This window comes from Galleria mellonella, unplaced genomic scaffold (genome assembly GCF_026898425.1).
Source record: "Galleria mellonella isolate WM207_F2 unplaced genomic scaffold, CSIRO_AGI_GalMel_v1 utg57, whole genome shotgun sequence".
NCBI lineage: Eukaryota > Metazoa > Arthropoda > Insecta > Lepidoptera > Pyralidae > Galleria > Galleria mellonella.
In genome coordinates, this window is record NW_026442119.1 from 9,308,364 (window position 1) to 9,329,503 (window position 21,140).

The 21,140-nt window shown below is 31.9% G+C and overlaps 1 protein-coding gene and 1 non-coding gene across 2 annotated transcripts; one reads left to right on the forward strand and one right to left on the reverse strand.

Annotated features, from left to right (window-relative positions):
- Nucleotide 1: 1 nt before the first annotated feature.
- On the reverse strand, nt 2-5,803 carry LOC113509848 (plasma kallikrein-like). Its single transcript, XM_052899417.1, has 7 exons — nt 5,648-5,803; nt 4,836-4,981; nt 3,103-3,274; nt 2,167-2,289; nt 886-1,011; nt 337-502; nt 2-21 (listed from the first exon to the last, which is right to left on the reverse strand). Exons 1-7 carry the CDS (start codon nt 5,801-5,803, stop codon nt 2-4), a joined length of 909 nt encoding a protein of 302 aa, XP_052755377.1.
- Nucleotides 5,804-7,226: 1,423 nt separating this feature from the next.
- LOC113509941 (U2 spliceosomal RNA) lies at nt 7,227-7,419 on the forward strand. The gene has a single exon (XR_003402080.2). It is a non-coding gene; the product is annotated as a U2 spliceosomal RNA (small nuclear RNA).
- The last annotated feature ends 13,721 nt before the right edge of the window (nt 7,420-21,140 follow it).

The following is a 21,140-nucleotide window of genomic DNA, read 5'->3' on the forward strand; positions in this document are numbered from 1 at the left end:
ATCAGTAAGTACATAAAGTAACTTAATAAAATAAACAAAATTATTCAATAGAGAATATTAGTCAGTTTTGTAGCACAAATTATAAAAAATGGAGATGAATCTACTACATAAAATGTGGCATTGAGCTCACCAGTTACCCAAATACTCTTTTTTATTATTTAAGAATCTTATTGCATCAATACGCAAAAAAAATCATTTTATTTATTATTATGTAAATTGATAATAATTATAAACTATTTGATAAAAAAAAATAGGTATAAATAAAACAAAATCAAAATAACCAAAATGCACCGTGTATTATTACGAGTAAAATAATTAAAATTGTTTTACACCTACTGGTATCTGCGTTACTTTGCTCGATATACTTGTGGTATGATGACACTCTAGTGAAGAAGGATCCAACCCTGTATCTGTTGCCGCTCACAATTCCAACCAAAATACCTTTCTTTGATTCCTTCGGGTCGCCTGTATTTGAGCAAACCAATGGTCCTCCAGAGTCACCCTATAAAGTAACATTCCTAACTTAGTTATCGTCATCAATATCACATCAGCCTTTATTTGTCCACTGCTAAACATAGGTCTCTCCGATAGACTGTCATAAGGAACGGAACCGTTCCTTACAGCAGTTTATTGGGAGGATTTGCCAGTAGTTGCAACGGTTGACAGGCGTGTATAAAAAAATTATCAGGATCTGAGAAAATGTTTTTTACAATTTTTACAATTATTAGGATTTATGGTACTCCGATGTTGGCTCACATTAATACCATATTATATATGTATATATACATATATAGCTTGCTTAGTAAAATTTTAAATTATCTTCAGTGTACAGCTTTATAAAGATGAAGTCAAGGAGAAAAGTAAAATATTGTTATATTATTATACCTTTCCCACGTCTGTTAATTTACTTGAAGTGCATATAAACTGTCTCATATTTTTCCTATGCAGACGGCTACACAAATATGACGGGATCAATTCTAAATGTGCAACAAGTAGCTTCTCAGATCTTATCTGTAATTTTATATCGAAACTACAACATAACAATATATTAGTACGGTCCATTTTCAATGATCAATATTTTATCAGAGGGAGACTTTGTACACAACTCGTTTGCTTGGGTACTTTTGTCCCATTCGTGTTTCTATCGTAAAGCAGTTGCGTTTGCAAGGCTGTGTTTCGGTTTGAAGAGTGGGATATGGCAGTGAATTTACAGAGCACAAAGGAATAACACCTGAGTCCTCAGGAATGGCAACGTATGAGGGGTATCATGGGCGAAACAGTATACTCTGTTATGTCCATGGTACTGCTCATGTCTATAGGCGACGGTTACCACTTTCCATCAGGTGGGCCGTCAGCTTGTTTGCCATTCTAAGTTACATAAAATAAATAGATTTTTTTAATGGATGATAACGGAATGGTAACGCTGCCTGCGCTGACGGTATATTGGTAGGGCATCAGCGAGGGATGATAGGTAAGAATCATAAAGCTGTCCAGTTAGCCATTGTAAAGAAAACATTTGGATTTAGCAAGATGGTTTCCAGGGGGTGTGAAGGTCAACGTGATAGGGTATACTGCTAGCAATGGGACTGGTAGTCTGTACTACTAACAACCCCCCCCCCCTGATCTAATAGTCTGTGTTTCATTTGGCCTCTTCGGAACTGCATAAGACGAGTTATAAAAGTGCATGAAGCAAGAGATTTATATAAGACTAGAGGTAATTATTACTCGGTTCTCAATATTTATCCCTCAAGGGATTTGGCGTGATGAAAATTTTATCAGTATCGTGATTTAGTAGAATATGTAGCTCGTGAGGATCTGGTTGGTACTGTTTTTTTTTTATTTTAACCATAATGTAGATGATGTATATAGGCGGTATATTCAATTTTCCATCAGATCGACGGTCAATTTTTCATTGTCGGTTGCTTAAAAACATTATATTTATATATATTAAATTAGCAAAAACTATAATAGTAGACATTTTGAATCTACCTTCTAGATCAAAATAAGACTTATAATAATCAACTGCTGGTGGATATGTTATGCATAAGAAAGAACGAGGGCGTTATTATCTTGTTCTATGTTAAATGTGTGGTAGAGAGATCGTATCTAACTTATAATAATAGATTTGTTTCCATCGAGAAAATTTTAATGGATACAATGACATACTTGCTTTGTAGTCGATGTTCTTCCATAGCCTGACACCAGGCACTTCCCTCTGTAATCTCTGTTAATAGTCGTGTACGGAATCGCAGCTACATGGTCATTGAAATGAAACGGTATGAATATCATCTAAAATAAACGAGGAGGCAATGAATGGATATAATTAACAAGTATTTTGAATGTTTATATACTTTCATAGAACCTGGATTAGATGAATAAGAATTTATTTACGTCTATTAAGTGGTAACAATTAAAAGGATCAAAAAACATTAATCTTTATTGCGATAAATATAGTTTTCAAATTATGTACATAATATATGAAATAAAAAGCTAAGCCAACAAATAAATTCACTTTTACAACAAACATATGAACAATGTTTGTTATAAAAGTATGTTTATTTGTTTAAAACATCTTGGCGCCTTAATTACTCAATACATTGCTATGAAATTTACCACACACGTAGTATTTGAGGTAGAGTTATGTATAGGCGTCTTTTCGACGTGCGTAAAAACTATAATTATGGCCTTTAATGATCTTTCCCGTGACAAACTGTACAGAGTAAAATATTCTTTTCGTTAACCGCAGAGAGTAAAATATTATTTATTTGATTGATCGCATTTACGCACCATATTGTCTCTGTTTATAATGATGAGGTCATATCATCATCCTTATCATATCAGCCCATTATTGTCTACTGCTAAACATAGGCCTCCTCCATAGAGGGGGGGGGAAGTTGCCAGTAGTTGCCAGATTTGGCAAGCGGGTTGACAACCGCAGTTAGGCTTTGGTGATGTTTCAAAGGACGTCGCTGCCATCTCTCGACCATTAAGATCCCTTAGTTGCCTATTACGCCACCTATGAGAAAGGAAGGGGTAGCCCATTCTATGCCGGGACCACACGGCATTGTCTTATGTCGTACTATAATAAAACTAGACACCTACCACCACGGCTATGTCATGTTTCGGGAATTTATATCCAGATGGAAAGATGACATTCTTCAATTCCCTCCACTGTCCACCGCCATTCATATCATCAGTTTTTTGGATTTTGGCTTCGTTCCACAAAGTACCAGCTACCGCGTATTTTTTAAGCAACTGCTTTGAGTGCAGTATACTGTAATAATTTAAGCGTTTGACATATCTATGCACCGTGTCGCCGTATGCAAAGACTGCGGTTTTCATACTGTGCTGTTAAACGCTGTAGAACATGCATAAGACGGGGTGGCGCGTGTGTCACAATGTTAACAAATTTACCATACTATATCAATCATTAAGTGTTCACTGATTCCCCATTAGGGGGGTTTATCCAGTAGTGGCGACGCCTGGTAAGCGAGTTGACAACCGCAATTAGGCTTTGGTGATATTTTAAGAGAGACGCAGCTGTCTATCTCTCGACCATTAAGTTTTCTCGCTTTTAGTCGAGAGTTCTCGAGTCTAGTCGCTTCTTACGACACCAACGGCAATGGAAGGAATGCCTCGTTCTATGCCGGGACTACACGACGAATTAACAAATTTAGTATGAAACAAATACTTTCGATTACAAAAGAATTACCAAAAATGAAATGAATCTTATTCTTACATTGTGGTGCATTAATATGGTTGGTTTGTATATGCACTTATGATATCTTTGATCGACAACATGTACATGTCGGTATATATGTCACTATATAACATGTCAGTATATATGATGAACAATATAGAACATTAAATATGCTACTTTTTATCTCGGTCAATAAACATAACACGGACCAAGTCGGGGATTAAAACTAGTAAAGAATATATAGATTTTCTACGTGTATAATCGAAATCAAAAAATTTTGATTTTCCTTATCAAGGCTGCACATCCAGCTGTAAGCTATAGATTATCTATGGAAACGAAATAAGTTTCTGTACGGTTGTCCATATGCAAAAGCTTCAAGTTACTCAGCGAGCTATGGAGAGGGCTGTGCTCGAAGTTTTTTTGCGTGATAGAATCTGAAATGGGGATATATGCAAAAGAACTAAAATGACCGACATAGCCGGAAGGATAAATGAGTTGGTCACAAAGCTCGAAAAACCGACAACTTATGGGAAGAAAGGTTCTTGAGTGGCGACTCCGTTCAGGCAAACGCAGTGTAGGACGACTCCTCACTAAATGAAGACGACCTCAAATGCATTGCACGGAGTCAGTGGATATATGGTTTGGGACCGTTCCGTATGGCAGTCTGTGGGTGAGGTGACGGTAAGCAATGGATAAATGATAGCTGATATGATGATGATGATGATAATCCAGCTTTAAAGTTAGTGTGGATGGTTAACATTTATTTTTATAATTTTCCGACATGTTCCTTTCACTGGTAGAACACTTTCTTAAAATTATTTTAATAGTTTATTTTTCAATGGTATTTTTGTATAGATTAAAATATTTTTTCTACCGACTTAAAAAAAGGAGGAGGTTCTCAATTTGGTTGCATCTTCGTCTTAATTTATAAACTGATTTAGATTTTTCCTTTATTTGAAACATTTATTTTATTAGTTTTTATATTATTTATTTATATTTTCAAATTGGTTCGATACAAATTTTATCAAAATCAAATAGTTTAGTTTTTTAAGTAAAATAATTGGTTTGACTAAGACTTTATATTCTAAGAAGTCTATATTTTTAGTGAAACAAAGTGTTAAATTATCTTACTTACATTGAACCCTGATAAATGGTGCAACTACTTTTCCTCTGTTCGAAGCAATGCGCTGCAGAGAGAAGTTTAGTTGGAGCTATGATCGTGCCTCCACAGAATGTACTATAGAGTCTTCGAAATCGGGGTATCGGAGTTTTGAATCCTATCTGAAGTAGAATTGTAAATCTTTATAATTTTATAAACATCACCATAGGCCTCAGTCCATGGTACTGTTTATATCTATAGATGATGATTAAATTTTGCTTTCTTTTTTGTTTATATTCAAAGCAATCTCTTCCAGACTATCTTATGGTAGAGAAGAAGATAAAAACATGGTAGCTATTTGGCGCAAAAAGTATATCTATATAAATATATGTATTTATACAATTATTTCGCACACAATATTGGTTCAAAGAAAGTGAAGTCAAACCGAGATGATATGTAATAAATAATCTAAAACAAATAAGACTAAGGTGACATCCGACATCTTTACATCATGTTTCATTAATATACAAAATAATCTGCTTTGATAAATAATTGGTAACATATCTACTGATTGATGTATGAAAGAGTAACTATTAAGACTAAAATCAAGAGGTCTCTCATTGGATCCTCGGTGAATTGTTAAAAATTAGCTGTATCTCGTGACTTCACGCGTATAAACCAGTATCTAATGTAAAGCGCTAAATTAGATCATGGTTTACCTATCTGTGTATTAAAATAAATTCAAATTTATTGAAGTAGTTTTACGTAAAATAGTAACAAACATCCATCCAATTAAACATTCTCACAAACTTTTACATTTATAATATAGTAGGATTTATTAGGATTACCTGGTAGGGAACTTCTCCTAGCGATGCTGGCTTGCCATTGACAACCCTTGGAATCAAAACCGTCTCATCCAAATTCGATGGTCTAATTAATTGCGATGAACACTCATCAAAAACATAAAACAAGATGAAAAATATCCAGCGGAATATTAAAAACATTAAAATTATATTATTAATATATATTATATTAATAATATACTATTAAAAGGGCATGTGATTAAAATTTTATCCTTGAATCGACACAGAAGAATACAGCAATATGTCATAAAATAGTTTAAACAAAATAGTTTTTAATTGTAAGAACATTGATGTATAACAATATAAAAATAAATAGGAGATTTATTTTTGTTACTTATAATTGAAATATAATTTATTTTTATTCTTAAAAAAATAAATTTAATTTTTTAGGTATGTATTTAGTTCTGATGCGTTGTGATTTAGTTTTATTTCTTTATTTTCTATTTATATATTAGAATTAGTTTGCTATCTACAGAGTTATTTCCGTACTAGTTATGTCACAGAGTTATATTACGATTGAATTAGATACGTTTTTTTTTGCAAAAGGAAATAAAATTTTACTCTTTCCTTTTCTTTACAGTAGTTATTAATTGTAAAAATGTGTACTGAGCTAACAATATTATACCTTTCTGCCAAATATACTCATATCTATACTACTCTTATAGTATCTGAAACAATAATAAAGTCTATATAAATAGTTAAATAAATTAATAATGGTCTATTTAAGTATATAATTTATCTGAGGGTAATTTAGTTTATTAATGATGGTACAGTTCTACGTAATGAGTGTTTATTGGTTTAATTTTGTCTTTCTGACAACGTACATTTATGCTATTTTTTAAATAAATATTTAACAAATCCTGCGATGTCACCCCGGATGCTATTCTTAATCTATGGGTGTTACAAGATGTAGTACAGTAAACAAAATAAAAAAATAAACTAGATAACATTTTAATTTATTTTATTTTCTGCCCTAAGGTTGTTTGGAAGATACTGTTTTAGCGATAACACTGCCTCTTGTACTTTATTTATTTAAAATTTAATGCACAGTAAAATTCTATGTACATTCGGCGAACTTAATACTGGACGGTTTTCTCTACCAGTCAACCATTGGGCTAATCAAGAAATAAGTAGCCGGTGCATTATCGAATAGAGAGAAAACAAAAAAGTACGTTCACATAATATAAACACATAATTAGGCTAATATAATCATAAACATAAAATATTAAATATATACATATAATAAATACATAAATAAATAAATACATAAAATATTATTATGTAAAACAATAAACTGTAATAGAAAAGGAAATAGCAATCTACGACTCAAACAGAGTAACCAGCAAGATAAAGTTTAAAGGGAAAGTGATTTTACTAAGAAATAGGTTTGTAATTTATGTTCAAAAGCTTATCTAAGCTACTAATTTGATAAATCTAAGATACTGAAAATTTTAAATTCGTATATAATTTATGGTATTACCATAGATGGCGCTGTATATGTACACCGCGCTATAAGAATTTCCAGTCGCTGAATGACATGGCTAAACAATACAATTATACATTTATCGCTTCTCGGCCTTTTGGCTAAGATCAAAGTGTAGTATCTGTTCTTATCAGCTTAATATCTGGAAGTTCCCTCATCGAGGGACCAGTATATTAAACTGATTTTTGTAAACCGACGGGATGTTCGGGGCTCGCTCCACTCCCGTTACGGGTCGGCCCGGCATTGCAGTGCCGCCGGGATGGGCCCACATAATACTTGAAACTACATTTGCATTTTAAGCTATTAATTTTTTACTAACTAATTAAGTATGACAAATATTACATATATATATCCGACAGTATTCTACGACTATGACGATATATTCTACGCGAATTATTCGTCAGTCCAACTACATCACACACGTTCATATTTTTATACCTTTTCATAGAGCTTAGCTATAGACAGCGGTAGACGCGCCCTCTGCCACTTTTTTTTAATGGATGATAATGGAATGGTAACCCCGCTTGCGCTATTGGTATACACTGGCGGGACATAGAATTTTACTGTGCATTAAAGCTTTAATAAATTAATAAATAAATATTGCAATTTAATTATTTAAATCTTACATTTTACAGAATTTACGGTATTAATAAATGTATCATACAGCGACATCTTTTATTGCTTATGAGAAATAAAAATAAGTTAACATGTTAAGAGTAAGATAAACACTTTCGCAGCATTATTCGTGTTATTACTCGTGTTATGAAATAGAGGGCATTGTATTGTATACTGTGTAATTTATTATAAATAATAATTTAATAAATTATCTTCAGAGAATATAATGAGTTTGGTAAACGGTTGGTTGGTTTGGTTAAAGTAAAATAAGTTTTAATTTTGATTATGATGGTACACGAATATTGTTTTTTTTTTTATTTTGATATGCTAGGTACTAAACTATTACTATAATAGTTGTCACCTCCTTTCGCCTTTATCATTACATATAGACTTGACTCTGAACTGTAGTAAATTTTTTAACATGGCTTTAATTAACAAGGCTATTTTGTTCAGTTGAGAAGATTCTATAGGTATATTTTGGTCCCAACGACAAACTTTGGATAACCTTTTTTATATATTAGCCATTAACAATCCACTGTTAAATATAGGTCTTCCCCTATTGGGGGGGTTTTGCCAATAGTTGCCATGCTTGGCAAGCGGGTTGGTAACCGCAGTTAGACGTTGGAGATGTTTTAAGAGGGACGCTGCTGCCCATCGCCTCCCTTAGTCGCCTCTAAAGACGCCCACAGGAAAGGAAAGGGTGGCCCATTCTATGCTGGGACCACATGGCAAAGAATGAACCACCCTTTTAGGCGCATATATCTTTTAGGGCTACAAATTTGTGAAGATCATGTGGAGGATTAATTGAAGAGTTTTTTAGAAATCGTCAAGATACGAGTAGGTATATCGTAAATGCTCGAACATGACGAATTATCTTGTTTCATTATGGAGTTCCCGTAGTCACCTTTTGAATATCTAAGCATTATATGAAAACAAACTAACAAATTTAGTTCGGATACGTTTCCATAGAAACTTAGCGAACTAATTTCCTTACTTAACTCTATCTTAATTATAGTTTTAAGGCGATCTCAGACGAGATGATGCATTATACATCAGGTGCTTCATTACCGTCTCGCTAGTCGGCCCCCGGATGGAAAGGTCGTGAAGGCGGAACTCGCTTCATAAATTATAAACTTCCGCTAGTTTCGACTTGGATGGATATGCTCTGTTTACACACTAAGTGAATATTGGGGCCGATTCTGTGGTGCCATTTCTATATATTAATTACTTATAATTTAATTTAATAATTTCGCGAAATTACTGCTTTATGGGTCATTATAAACTAAAATTACAATATTTTTTATTTAAATATATATTACCCTGGGGTAATATAGATTTAAGTAAAATAGATATATCTATCTTACATCTCATCATTATAAAATTAGATCTATTTTACATTATTTTTATATAAGATATATAACACCCTGGGTTGTTAGTTGCGTTAAGATCAACTTAGTCTAAATGTGGCTATTTATCTACTAAATAAATCACTAGATTTATCTCTATCTTTAAACTTTACGCTTCTTTTTTAAAATATAACATACTTTCACACATCGCTACAATCTTATGTTACTAATACTAGAAATAAAAACGAATGAGACAAGGTGTTAAAAACAGTATATTTTGTATTTTTATTATTAACAGTATATTAATGATAACAAATTTATGTACAGTAAAACAATATACCTTATAATTTATTTAAAGAATTCAAAGTAGTAAAATCAAAGATTTTTTTATTTAATAAGTAGGTAGATAATATGTAAGAAACGGACACGTGGGAACCACTTATAGAACTCAACGGAAGTCAAATTAATGTTATTGATTTGACGACCACGAAACACCACTTGAAAACATGTGATAATGTGTGATATATTCACGACAAAAAAAGCAGTCTGTTTATAAAATTTGTTAACACTTTTTTTATAAAGAAGTAGATACTAACAAAATATTATTTGAGTCTAAAAATATGAATGTCTAATCTAAAAATGTACAAATAAGTCACTGGAATATTTAACGAAATAAATATATAATATAAAAAGTTATATTGACGTAGGTGTTGAAAGTAAAATATACGCTTTAAGTTTTAGCATACGTTCTGAGTTTAATTCTCGGAGTAACAATTTGTTAATCCGAGAATTAAATTAGCGATTTATAATGTTGCAATCTTAGCTATGTGGTCCCGGCATAAAATAGGCCAGCCCTTCCTTTCCCATGGGTGTCGTAAGAGGCGATTAAAGGAACTTAATGGCCAAGGGATGGACAGCACCACCCCTCTTAAAACATTACCAAAATCCTAATTGCGGTTGCCAACCCACTTGCCAAGCATAGCAATTACTATCAGCCCACCAATAGGGCCTACGTCCAGCAGTGGACACTTAATGACTAATATGTAATGACGATGATGAATAAAATCTTGTAAAATGGAGATGAAATAATATTTTTTAATAACAATGGCATTAGTCTTTATAATGTAATCGTCATATTTAAATACGTGTATCTTTATAGTTTTATGACATATTAAATGTTGAAAAGCGCCCCGTGTGAATATATGTTTCTCCGGAATCTCGGCAACGCGTATTGTCTTGAGAATTGTATTTAATTAGAACGACCTCAGGTAGCTGCTAGCTACCGGCCGGATATTATGCAGCATTGCAAATAATCATCTGCATACGTATTATCACCTAATTCACTATCGAAACATGGCTTATTCTAGTTGATGTCCAAAAGCTGACCTTCACCATCATACATCCTTACGATATACTGGAGATCAAACTCCTGTATTTCATAAGAAGTGAATAAGGAAAAGGTGAAGAAGAGAAGAATGAAATGAAATCCTATAACAAACTGCCTAGCAGGTAGGGTAATTTTACAAAGACTTTTGTACAAAGTCTCCATCTGGTAGGTTAATCGTCATCAAATCATCATATCAGCTGTTAATTGTTCACTTCTGAACATAAACCTCTCCCGTAAGGGATAAGGAGGGGGGGGGGGCTGGGAGGTTACCAGTAGCTTCGCTTGAAAGGTATGCAAATGCATGCCTCAGATTGTAAGGTGAATATTCGTACTTTATAATAAGAGTGAAATCTGGCTAAACCAGAATTCTAAGTAAGTCTAAAAAAAAGGTTGTCCTCTTTTCTCCTGCTTGCTGTGCCCAACAGTGTCCATAATTGAAGTTGAAATGTTATCTACTAATCACATTATGGAGTGCAAAAAGAAATAAATGTATTTGTCTATCTATGTATGGGAACAGCGGGATTTTTATAGGTCGTTACTTGTCATAATTATAGTATCCAAATTGTTTTGAGTGATTAAGAGTAAGGATGTTTTTAAAATCTAACGTAGCATAGCATGGCATGCATGCATTTTATCACTAAGGTTATATAATATAAAAGCAAGTGAAATACTCGAATAATTTGCATATTTATTTAATTCAATTTTACATTATGTTAGTTGGTACATAAGTAACTCTATTTCAGTAGAGACTGAAACTAATACATACTTATAGCTCGCCTACGGACATAATCAAGTAACATGTCGCAAGACGTTTCTAATTAGATGTACCAAGTTAAACAAGTTAGTACAGTATTAGTACCGAAATACTAATTAAGTGGCACGAGCAACAGCGTCGCTAAGTCCGGTTAAGTTGTTACTAAGTTGTATTGTCTAAGTTCTGGTATTATCTTAGCACTAAGCCAAGTAGATAAAGTTTTGTGTAATTTTAGTTTATTTGCAAACGAAGAAATAAGAATTGTTAAAATGTAACAGAGAAATTTAATCCTATAATGAAACGAGCATATTCTCTCTTAAAAGATAAGCGACACACTTGCAATTTTTCTGATGTTGTGGGTGCCTATGGGTGGTAATCAATGTTTTACTATTGTGCATGAGGCCAATAGTAAGACAAGTATTTATGGGATGTTATGTTCATGGCAACATAGAAAATAACTGTGTAATTTACCTATACTTTGCTGTGGATAATTAGATAGGTAACCAAATAATTGTTGGTACTTACCTATTATTATAATATGTCTATAAAATTCTACCTAGAAAGGAAGTACGTAATTACTCTGCTTGAGTTAAGCTCGTTACTTGATCTTTACCTGATGAAGTTGCCCCAAGAAAAATGTTTGTATGATAAGTCCAAAAATTTGTTTGAAACTTCGATTCGGTTCTTGATGTAAATTGTTTCTTACGATTAATCTGTACAAATTGAAGGCAAATATATATTACATACATATTAAATCAAAACGTTGACTTTGTAATTCCTGAAGTTAAGTGGTCGATTCCGATACAGAATTGTGTGTTTTTATCATTACATATGCTTTAAGGGTTTTTATGCGGAATATTCAAACTGTTTCCATATTGATATTGTGGACGTTAAAGTTTTGTGATACAAAATTTTATAAGTTGTAAGTAAATATAGTTGCGTTACATGTTTGCCATATTGCGTACATATCTAGCTTCACCACGTAACGTGCAATTGTTATTGTTGCTGACAATTACTGTCAAAGAACACAAAAAAGCCATCGCAAAACACTAACAGATGCAGCACAATACTTCGTTATGAACGTAACGCCTCACCCACTCAATAAAATCATCATAACCTTACAAAATATTGCGCCGGTTGTGCCACCCCACAATTTAAATACGAGTAAACAAACATATTATCATATCGGTGTCTGTCTTCTACTAAGAATTTTTTAAATATTGTACTCTGTCTATACGCCAAGGCTCTTGCCATCTAATCTGTTTATAACTTATTTATATTATAAAACATACTCACATTTTAAAATTATGTTTTACTATATTAAAATATATCTATTTGGAATTTGAGCAGAAGGAACTCCGAATAATTTTATTTTGCGCAGAAAAATTATTTTAATTATATTTCAATTTTTAAGAGACACACAGCAGACTAACACATTTCAATTAAAATCTATTATTAGAGCGATTTGCCATCATAATTATTTTCGATTTAGCTTAGCGTAGATATCTCTTACTAAACATAAACAAAAATTAACGTATAAAACAATTGTTTTGAGAACTTCTTGCAATCTTGGTAATTCTTATGTCATATAATTTGTAAGTGTAATGGGGAATAAAGGATTCACGTAGACCAAGATGCAAGAAATAATTTATACTAGATATTAATACTGATGTTTATATTTTTTTTTATAATAGGGGCCAAAATTTTTTGGCCCCTATTATTATTTTCGGGAAATTGCAGGTATGCTACCGGAATTTTAAAAAGGTTTATAAAAAAAGTATATAAATAAGTAACTTAAAAACAAAAATATAAAAAATGGCGTAAATAAAATATATACTGGCCAGCATAAAAAGAGCACTCAACTTGCTAATGGCACAAAAAAACTATTAAAGAGTGGGCCCAATCTGGCCATTATGACGTGCACTACAGCTACCGTGCTTATTAAAAATGTGGCCTGAATATCAAATTGCTATCTACCTATTGTGTGCCCCCCTATAATACCAGTTACCCTTGGATTTTGAACAATGTTGTACAGAGTAGAAATAGGGTTATAGAAACTTACTTATGTAATGCGTTTTCTATGGTATTATGATTTTATTTATCGTCAACATATAATATTAAGTGTTGTTCTTGTTTTTAATAAGTGCAGTAAAGTTTTAAAGTATTTTTCTACTGAATTTTTGATAATACTTATGAAAAAAAAAATAACTTCTCGATTATATTATGTGAATTTGGGATATATATTTCTTAAACACTGCATTTATTTAATGTTATTACACATTTAAAATATAAATTCACGGGTTTCTTTATAATACTCAGAAAACCAAAAGCTGATGGCCCACCTAAAGGAAAGTGGTAACTTTTGTAAAATAAAACGCACCATGAAAATCAGAAAATATGCTGTGGTGATTATGATACCTCTAATACGTTCTTATTACTGAAACACAAATTGTATATATTAAGTTTTATAATTGAAAGCAAACACAAAATAAAAAAAATAAAAAAAAACTTAAACTACTGTGATGAGTCTGTAACTACATTACTCTGCACGAAACACTACAGGATGAGTAAAACTGTTATTCAAGGGTACAAGTATCGCCCCATCACGGGCCATTGTTTATTTTTTTTTCTTAAATAAATTCAGTTGTCACAGCTTCTATGATAAATGGTCGAAGTGACATGGTAGTCATATGGCGAATTTAGTTCCACTTGTTTCTGTTTTGTTAGTTCTGATTTAAGAGGCTGGTGTATTTTTTTGAATGTCAGAGGAGACATAGAGGGCAATTTCAATATTAATTCAACTGTGCTCATATTGTAAATTGATGAGTCATACTATTATAAAAAAAAATTATAAAGTTCAAAAATGAAATATGTTCTGAGAAAAACCATTATATTAGAAATTATCGTGCATGTGGGAAAGAGGTAGGAATTAAAGAGAATTTTGAAGAAAACATTTAATTTTCTTAAAGAATTTTCCATTTAAATGCCTTTGTCTCATATTAAATATAATTGACTTAAAGACTTTCACGTTGTATAATAAAATTTTTGTAAAAATCCGTAATAAGCATTAGTAGATATCCATCCGTAAGTAGTAAAGTACTTTATGAACTATTTATAGAAAAAATTTGGTAGTGCAATTTTATATTTTTCAATTTTTGCAATTTACATTTTTCGAATTTTTTTTTACTGCAAAAATTTGTAAGCTTCGTGTAACAGTGTAAGTTCTTTAAAATCACTATTATTTTTAATATTTTATTAAACTTTATATATAGTCGGTACAATTACATTAGATAGGTCGGAGATATTTTTTTATATATACGTAGTTTCACCTTATTTTCTATGTATAAAGTTTTTATGTTTACAATCAGGCACTCATAAAAATATCCATCTGGATTTATCCCGAAAGAGAAAATGTAGAATTTCTAAGAGAAATTGCGAGTTAATAAATGATGAACTCGCAAATCCATTTGTCCTGGTTTTCCAGTTTTTTTTCGGCTCCATTATAACGTTGCGCGGCCAATTTGAAAATATTGAATAAATAAAACCATACCCGAAATATGAATACACAGAGTAGATTGTCGCAGACTTGCGATTGCATATTTTGTAAGTAGAATCATGTTTAATCTATTTAGTTATCGGAAAGCTTATTTTAATGCACTTTCTTTTTTAATTATATTTTACAACAGAGTAGAATTACTTATTTCAATTTACCTGATTTTTTTTACAATACACAATATCTTGCCATACTTAAGATTGTAGTTGATTTTTTGTATTTTAAGTAAACAAACCGCTTGCTTGATTATCAATTTATCCAAATTATTTAAGGAACTCATTATAAATATTAGCTTTTTGCCCAGTATTTTGTATACGTAGATTGCAGAAGTAAGAAAACAAACAGACCAATTCTAGGTGGCGTATCAAGATTAATTATAACATAAAGATAGAAAATAAATCTAAAATTAATTGTTTCTCATCGATTGGTCTCATTACATCTCATATTTAATTTTTATTAAATATCTTCCATCACACAGTTATTATTTTGTTATATTAGTAAGGTAATAGAAGATTAAGTATATAATATGCTAATTTATATATATATATATATATATATATATATATATATATATATATATATATATATATATATATATATATATATATATATATATATATATATCTACATAATAATAGTAATATTATTTCATTATAAACATTCCGCCTTCGTGATATATTACAAGGTACTCCTATGGTCTTGAATCATTTGCCTACTCAATATTGTTTATTCTTTGCCTCGCACCGCAAGGGCTACAGCTAAACACATTATGACGAGTCGCTGCTGTAATAGCATACACCACCTGAAACGAAATAACTTCAAACATGTGGGAAAAATACCATGAAAATATAACACTTACGCCATTAAGGTAGCGATGCGCATTCCAGTTTTTTTTGTTCACAATGAAAATGGAAGGTAACAGCTGAATTTTTATTTGGGTTCTGCACAGAATAGGGGTCATGACACTTATAGAGTTGCAATCTCAGATATTTACTAATGGGTATGTTCTCTTTTTGACATTTAAATAATAAATAATTGAAGGATTTTTTTTAATTTATTGAATGTACCTACTGTATATAAATATGTATGCATAGAATATTGTCAACTCAAAATTTTTCAATTCTAGATCAACAAAGATATTTTATGCAATTTTTTAACTGACTTCAAAAACGGTTCTTTATTCAGTTGTATTTTTTTAGTTTATTATTTAATAATTCTTTTTTTGTTTTTGTTTGATAAGATATACTTTCAGATTAGTCTCATAGAAATTTTATTAAAATCGTTTCAAGAGTTTGTTTCTAAATCAAAATAACTAGTCTTGCCATGTCTGGAGTTGGTATGTTTTTTAATGTAGGTACAATATTTATAAGAACAGTAATAGACTACATCTAGATTAATTTATTATTAATCTAAATGTGGTCTGTCTATGTATGAAATTTTATTCCAATCGGTTTAGTTATTTAGACTTGATTACTGTTAGAAATCCTTAGATATTACTTGTATAATAAATACTAAATATTTGTCTGCATTTTTCACCTGATGTTCTTACTAAAACATAAAACTCATACTTGACTATAATATTTAAGTTTCTTCGCGACTGTTCTTTTTATGTTGCATTTTATAGTTCCAGTTCATATTCGTGTTTTGAATTATACTAAGTGACAAGTAGACTAGTCTGTGTAGGGTTTGTATTTGTTTTTTAAAGTTCATCTTGTTGGTTTACTGACTATTATTACCATTATGGAACATTTCTTTTTAGTGTAGTATCTGTTTTAACAATCAAAATAATAATTTTGTCTGTGTATTTTTAATATTTTCTGTTGTTGGTTTAGACTGGATAATTGTTTCTGCTTTAGATGCTAAAATTATGATATAAATTATTCATTGCATTGTGATATAATAATAAAAGAAAGATATTCGTGTGAGGAAAAATTGTTGCTGAATTTTTTCACAGATTATTTAAGGTAAATGGATATTTGTGGTTTGGAATTGGTAACAATTTGTGTCTGTTAGTGCTCCGTTATGGTTGAGATTTTAGTTAGATCAACCAATTAATTCAACAACATTAAAAAAATAATTATCATCATCAGGAAGTCAAACATAAACGAAAAGTACATTGATTAAGAAAATTAATAGACTTAAGGATTTACGTCCATACATCCATCATATATTGAAGATACAATCAAATAAAAATAAAATAAGACAATAGGACAATTTTATTTTAAAATGACCCCTTCAATTTTATTTTAAAATGATTATTATTTTTAAACTGTTTATTTTTAAATAAAGAAATAATATTAATAAAAATTATGTTTATTTATATATTGCAATGTTTGATTTTGTGTTGCAATTAACAAAATTTTGATTTATTTTGTTCTAAAAAACTGATCAACATTTTAAGAAATGATACGTTAAATTTAAACATGTTTCAGATGTGTTTTTTTTTTATTTTTTTTATTTAGTGTACATTGATTGGACCGAAGCCCCGTAGTGCGTACAATCTTGTAAAAATCTCCATTTAACCTCACAACGGGGAGTAACCAACGTACATATAATAGCAAACTCCTAGAAAAAGTCGGTGTTCTTCACACATTCGCGTACAGTAGTGTTACTGTCATAACTAGTAACCTTTTTCTTGTTATTGTCACTTAACGGTTTATTTGTTTGCAAAAATGTCACTGAAGACGTCATAAACCGTGTATTGTGTGCAGATTGGTTTAGATGTTCAGCGGTACTTATTGTCACGGCGTGTGACATTTTTTTTATACCATTTCTTTCGGTAATACATGTTGCCTGGTATTTAAATTGTAGAAAGGTACTATTCTTAATCTATGAATTAAATAAATACTCTTGTATATATTACACAGTGACACCTAGTGTCAGACCAAGTAGAGCTTGTATTATGGGCACTAGCCATCTGATAGACATATTAAATTTTTTTTTTATATATATACACACATCTATATACATATATAAAAATCTCGCGTCACAGTGTTTGTGGTCGCTTTCCTCCGAAATGACTCCAGCGATTTTTATGAAATGTTTTATGTATATTTGGTAGGTATGGGAATATATTTAAACTTTAATGCACAGTAAAATTCTATATAGATTTGGCGGACTTAACACTGGACCGTTCTCTATATAAATTTAATAATAAATAACATGTACAATTTGTTTTTATACTATGGGATAATGACAATATATTAATGGCCCACATTTAAACTTCGCACTTTTTTGCTATCATATCCGCAAACACTTCAATCGTGTTCCCTTTAACAGCACTCAGCACGTCATTCGCAAAATTGTAATCAATAACCTTATGAACTTCCTTAAGTCGCATCTGCGTTAGCGCGGACATCCCGGGCCGTTCATGGAAAAGCAATCGGGTAGTCGTAAACGTTAAGGGTCTTGAAGCACACTCAAGGGGCGAGTAAAACCAGGACGATGTTTCTTGACACGGCCAGAAAAAGTAGCAGTTGGTAGCCCTTAATCCTATAACAGCGTCCCGGGTGCTGTAACGCCAGCAAAAAGTGTAATTTAAAGCTGACTTAAGGTTTCGAATTAAAATGAAGGGACGCTGCCTTTACTATCCGTGGTAGATACTTACCTATGAATACTGAAGTCTATGTGCGTAGGTGTTCTCCCTTTTGCGTCATTTAATTTATACTTTATTGACAATTTTGTTTCCTTAAATATATAAATAAACGTACAGGGAGGTGTTATTCTTTAAAAATAAAATAAATATATATTTTGATGACTTTTATAATAATAATTTTATTATTTATTTATTTATTAAATTTTAATACACCTAGAAAGTGTAAATAATAAATACTATTAGACAATAAGTACTCAAATACCAATTTGGTTGGGGCAGATCTAATGTCAAAGTGTAAAGTATTCCAGTAATTAAATATATTTTTTTTATTTTGCTTCACAATCCATAGCTCGTTACTACGAGATGTAGATAAGTTTGTTTGTGTTGAAAGTGTTTAAGACAATGTTTAGTTCATCTCTGCCAGCTTTAGCTGCACCTGACCCCTAATAGTGCATAGCGTTTCAATGTCTCTGGCGTGGACAATCTGACTTAGATTACACTCAAATGTATAATAAGAGGCATACATTTTTTTTATACAGCTTAGAAAGTAAAACAAGCTGACGGCCCACCTGATGGAAAGTAGTAACCGTCGCCTATAGACAAGAGCAGTACCATAGATATAACAGAGTATACTGTTTCGCCCATGAAATCCTTCATGCGTTGCCATTCCTAACGATTCGTATGTATTATGAAGTTTCGTATGTATTATTCGTATGTAACTATGAAGTACGGCAGTAGCTATTTGAGTATAAAGATCGAAATCAACATAGATATACCAATACTATACAAATTATCATGTCACGTAGATACAAACAGTTCAATGCAAACGTCCATTTCCCCACAGACTGCGCTCCAGTTCTATGCTATAGGACATACTATACTAACCCCATTATGATGCTAACATCAACACGCCATTGTTCCGTTTAAGGACACCATTCAGGAAATCGTATCCTCGTGCTAATCGTGCATAATTATTCAGGTATATTATAATATAAAATCAAGTTACTTTTTATTACATTTTAAATTCCCCGATGTATTTTCATGTAGATATATGGCACGCGATATATTTGTTAAATTTGAATTAACTAACAAACTAACTTAAAAAAAATGGAAGTTTTTAATTCAAAATACAACCGTATTTTTAAAGGTAAGAAATTACCTCATAACTTCGCCAGTTATAAACCGATTTGAATAATTTATCTATTTAAGTGACAAATAATTTATTATAATACAACAATAAATTAAAGTTTATATAAAATTCCTTAAATACTAATACTAATTATAAGTAATCCCCCAACGCACCACACCGAGGCAGCGTATCCAAGATACTGGCAGCATTACCTCTTTGGATTGCAAAACTTATCTTTTGGGCTAAGTAGCTACCAGCTCTTGGGTCACCAGTAACCTTGATGAGGCGCGCTGTGATCGTCTGATTTGAATTATTATTTTTTATATCTATAAAAATATGCATATAGAAATTTTATTAAAATCGATTCCACTAATTTAGTTTTGAAATGAAAATAACTAGTTTTGCCACAACTGAAGTAGATTTTTTGAAATGCAACACAATCTTAAATATATCATATTATTTCTGTTATGTTTATGTAATGTCGATGGACTGACTAAATCAGAATTGCCACAAAACTGAAAATTCATTCAGAGATTCATATAGCCCATTAGCTTAGAGAGTATTCGTTGGCATGAGTATTCCTGATGGTCAAAACACTCAGCTGTGAGGAATCGATCGAGGAAGAAAAATTTCTATGGCGCTATTCATGTCTTTAGGCGACGGTTTCTAGTTTCCAGTTTCATAGGTTGTCAGCTTGTTTCATATTTTCAACTGTATTAAAAAATATATAGATGAAATAGCTATTTTTTGGAAGTAAATAAAAGCATATATAGGTATATTTAAGTTAGCTAGGTCCGTATTACTGGTTTATTTAAAATTATTTTTATTTATATAGAGTCTGTCTGATCTACATGCCGTGAAACATTATAGCATACACATTTGACATGTATGTTTTGGTCTAAAGAATCCAATACCTACCGGATCTTACTCTTCATATACTCGTAATATATAGATGCTCGTTATTGTTATGGACAATAAAATGTCCAGTAGGTGTAATATAATCTCTAAATAGTAAATATACAAATCGCAAATCCGGCCCCACATGGAGTATTGCTGTCACTTATGGGCCGGAGCACCTAAATACCAGCTTGAACCTTTCGACTCGTTGCAACGACGGGCTATGAGAATTGTCGATAATAGGTACCAGGCTCACAAGCGGTATCGAGCCCTTAAATCTTAGGAGAGATTTTGCCTCATTCTGCGTGTTCTACCGCCTGTACAATGGATTGTGTTCAGAGGAATTGTTCAATATGATGCCCACAGCCACTTTCTACCATCGTACGGCTCGCCATCGACAGGGAGTTCATCCTCATGTCCTACAGCCTCAATGGTCGCGTACTGCGTGGTTTCAGAGACGTTTCCTCCCACGAACACTCAGGTTGTGGAATGAGCTCCCTGCCGAGGTTTTCCCAAGAGACTACAGCATGGGGTTCTTCAAAAGGGGGTAAAGAGGTTTCTTCAGGGTCGGCAATGCACGCGTGGTACCTCTGGTATTGCGGGTGTTCGTAGGCTGCGGTAGCCACTTACCATCGGGTGGGCCGTATGCTTGTTTGTCACCTCAGTGGTATAAAAAAAGTAAATAATCAACCTATTCTAAGGAGCTAAAGCATGGGCGT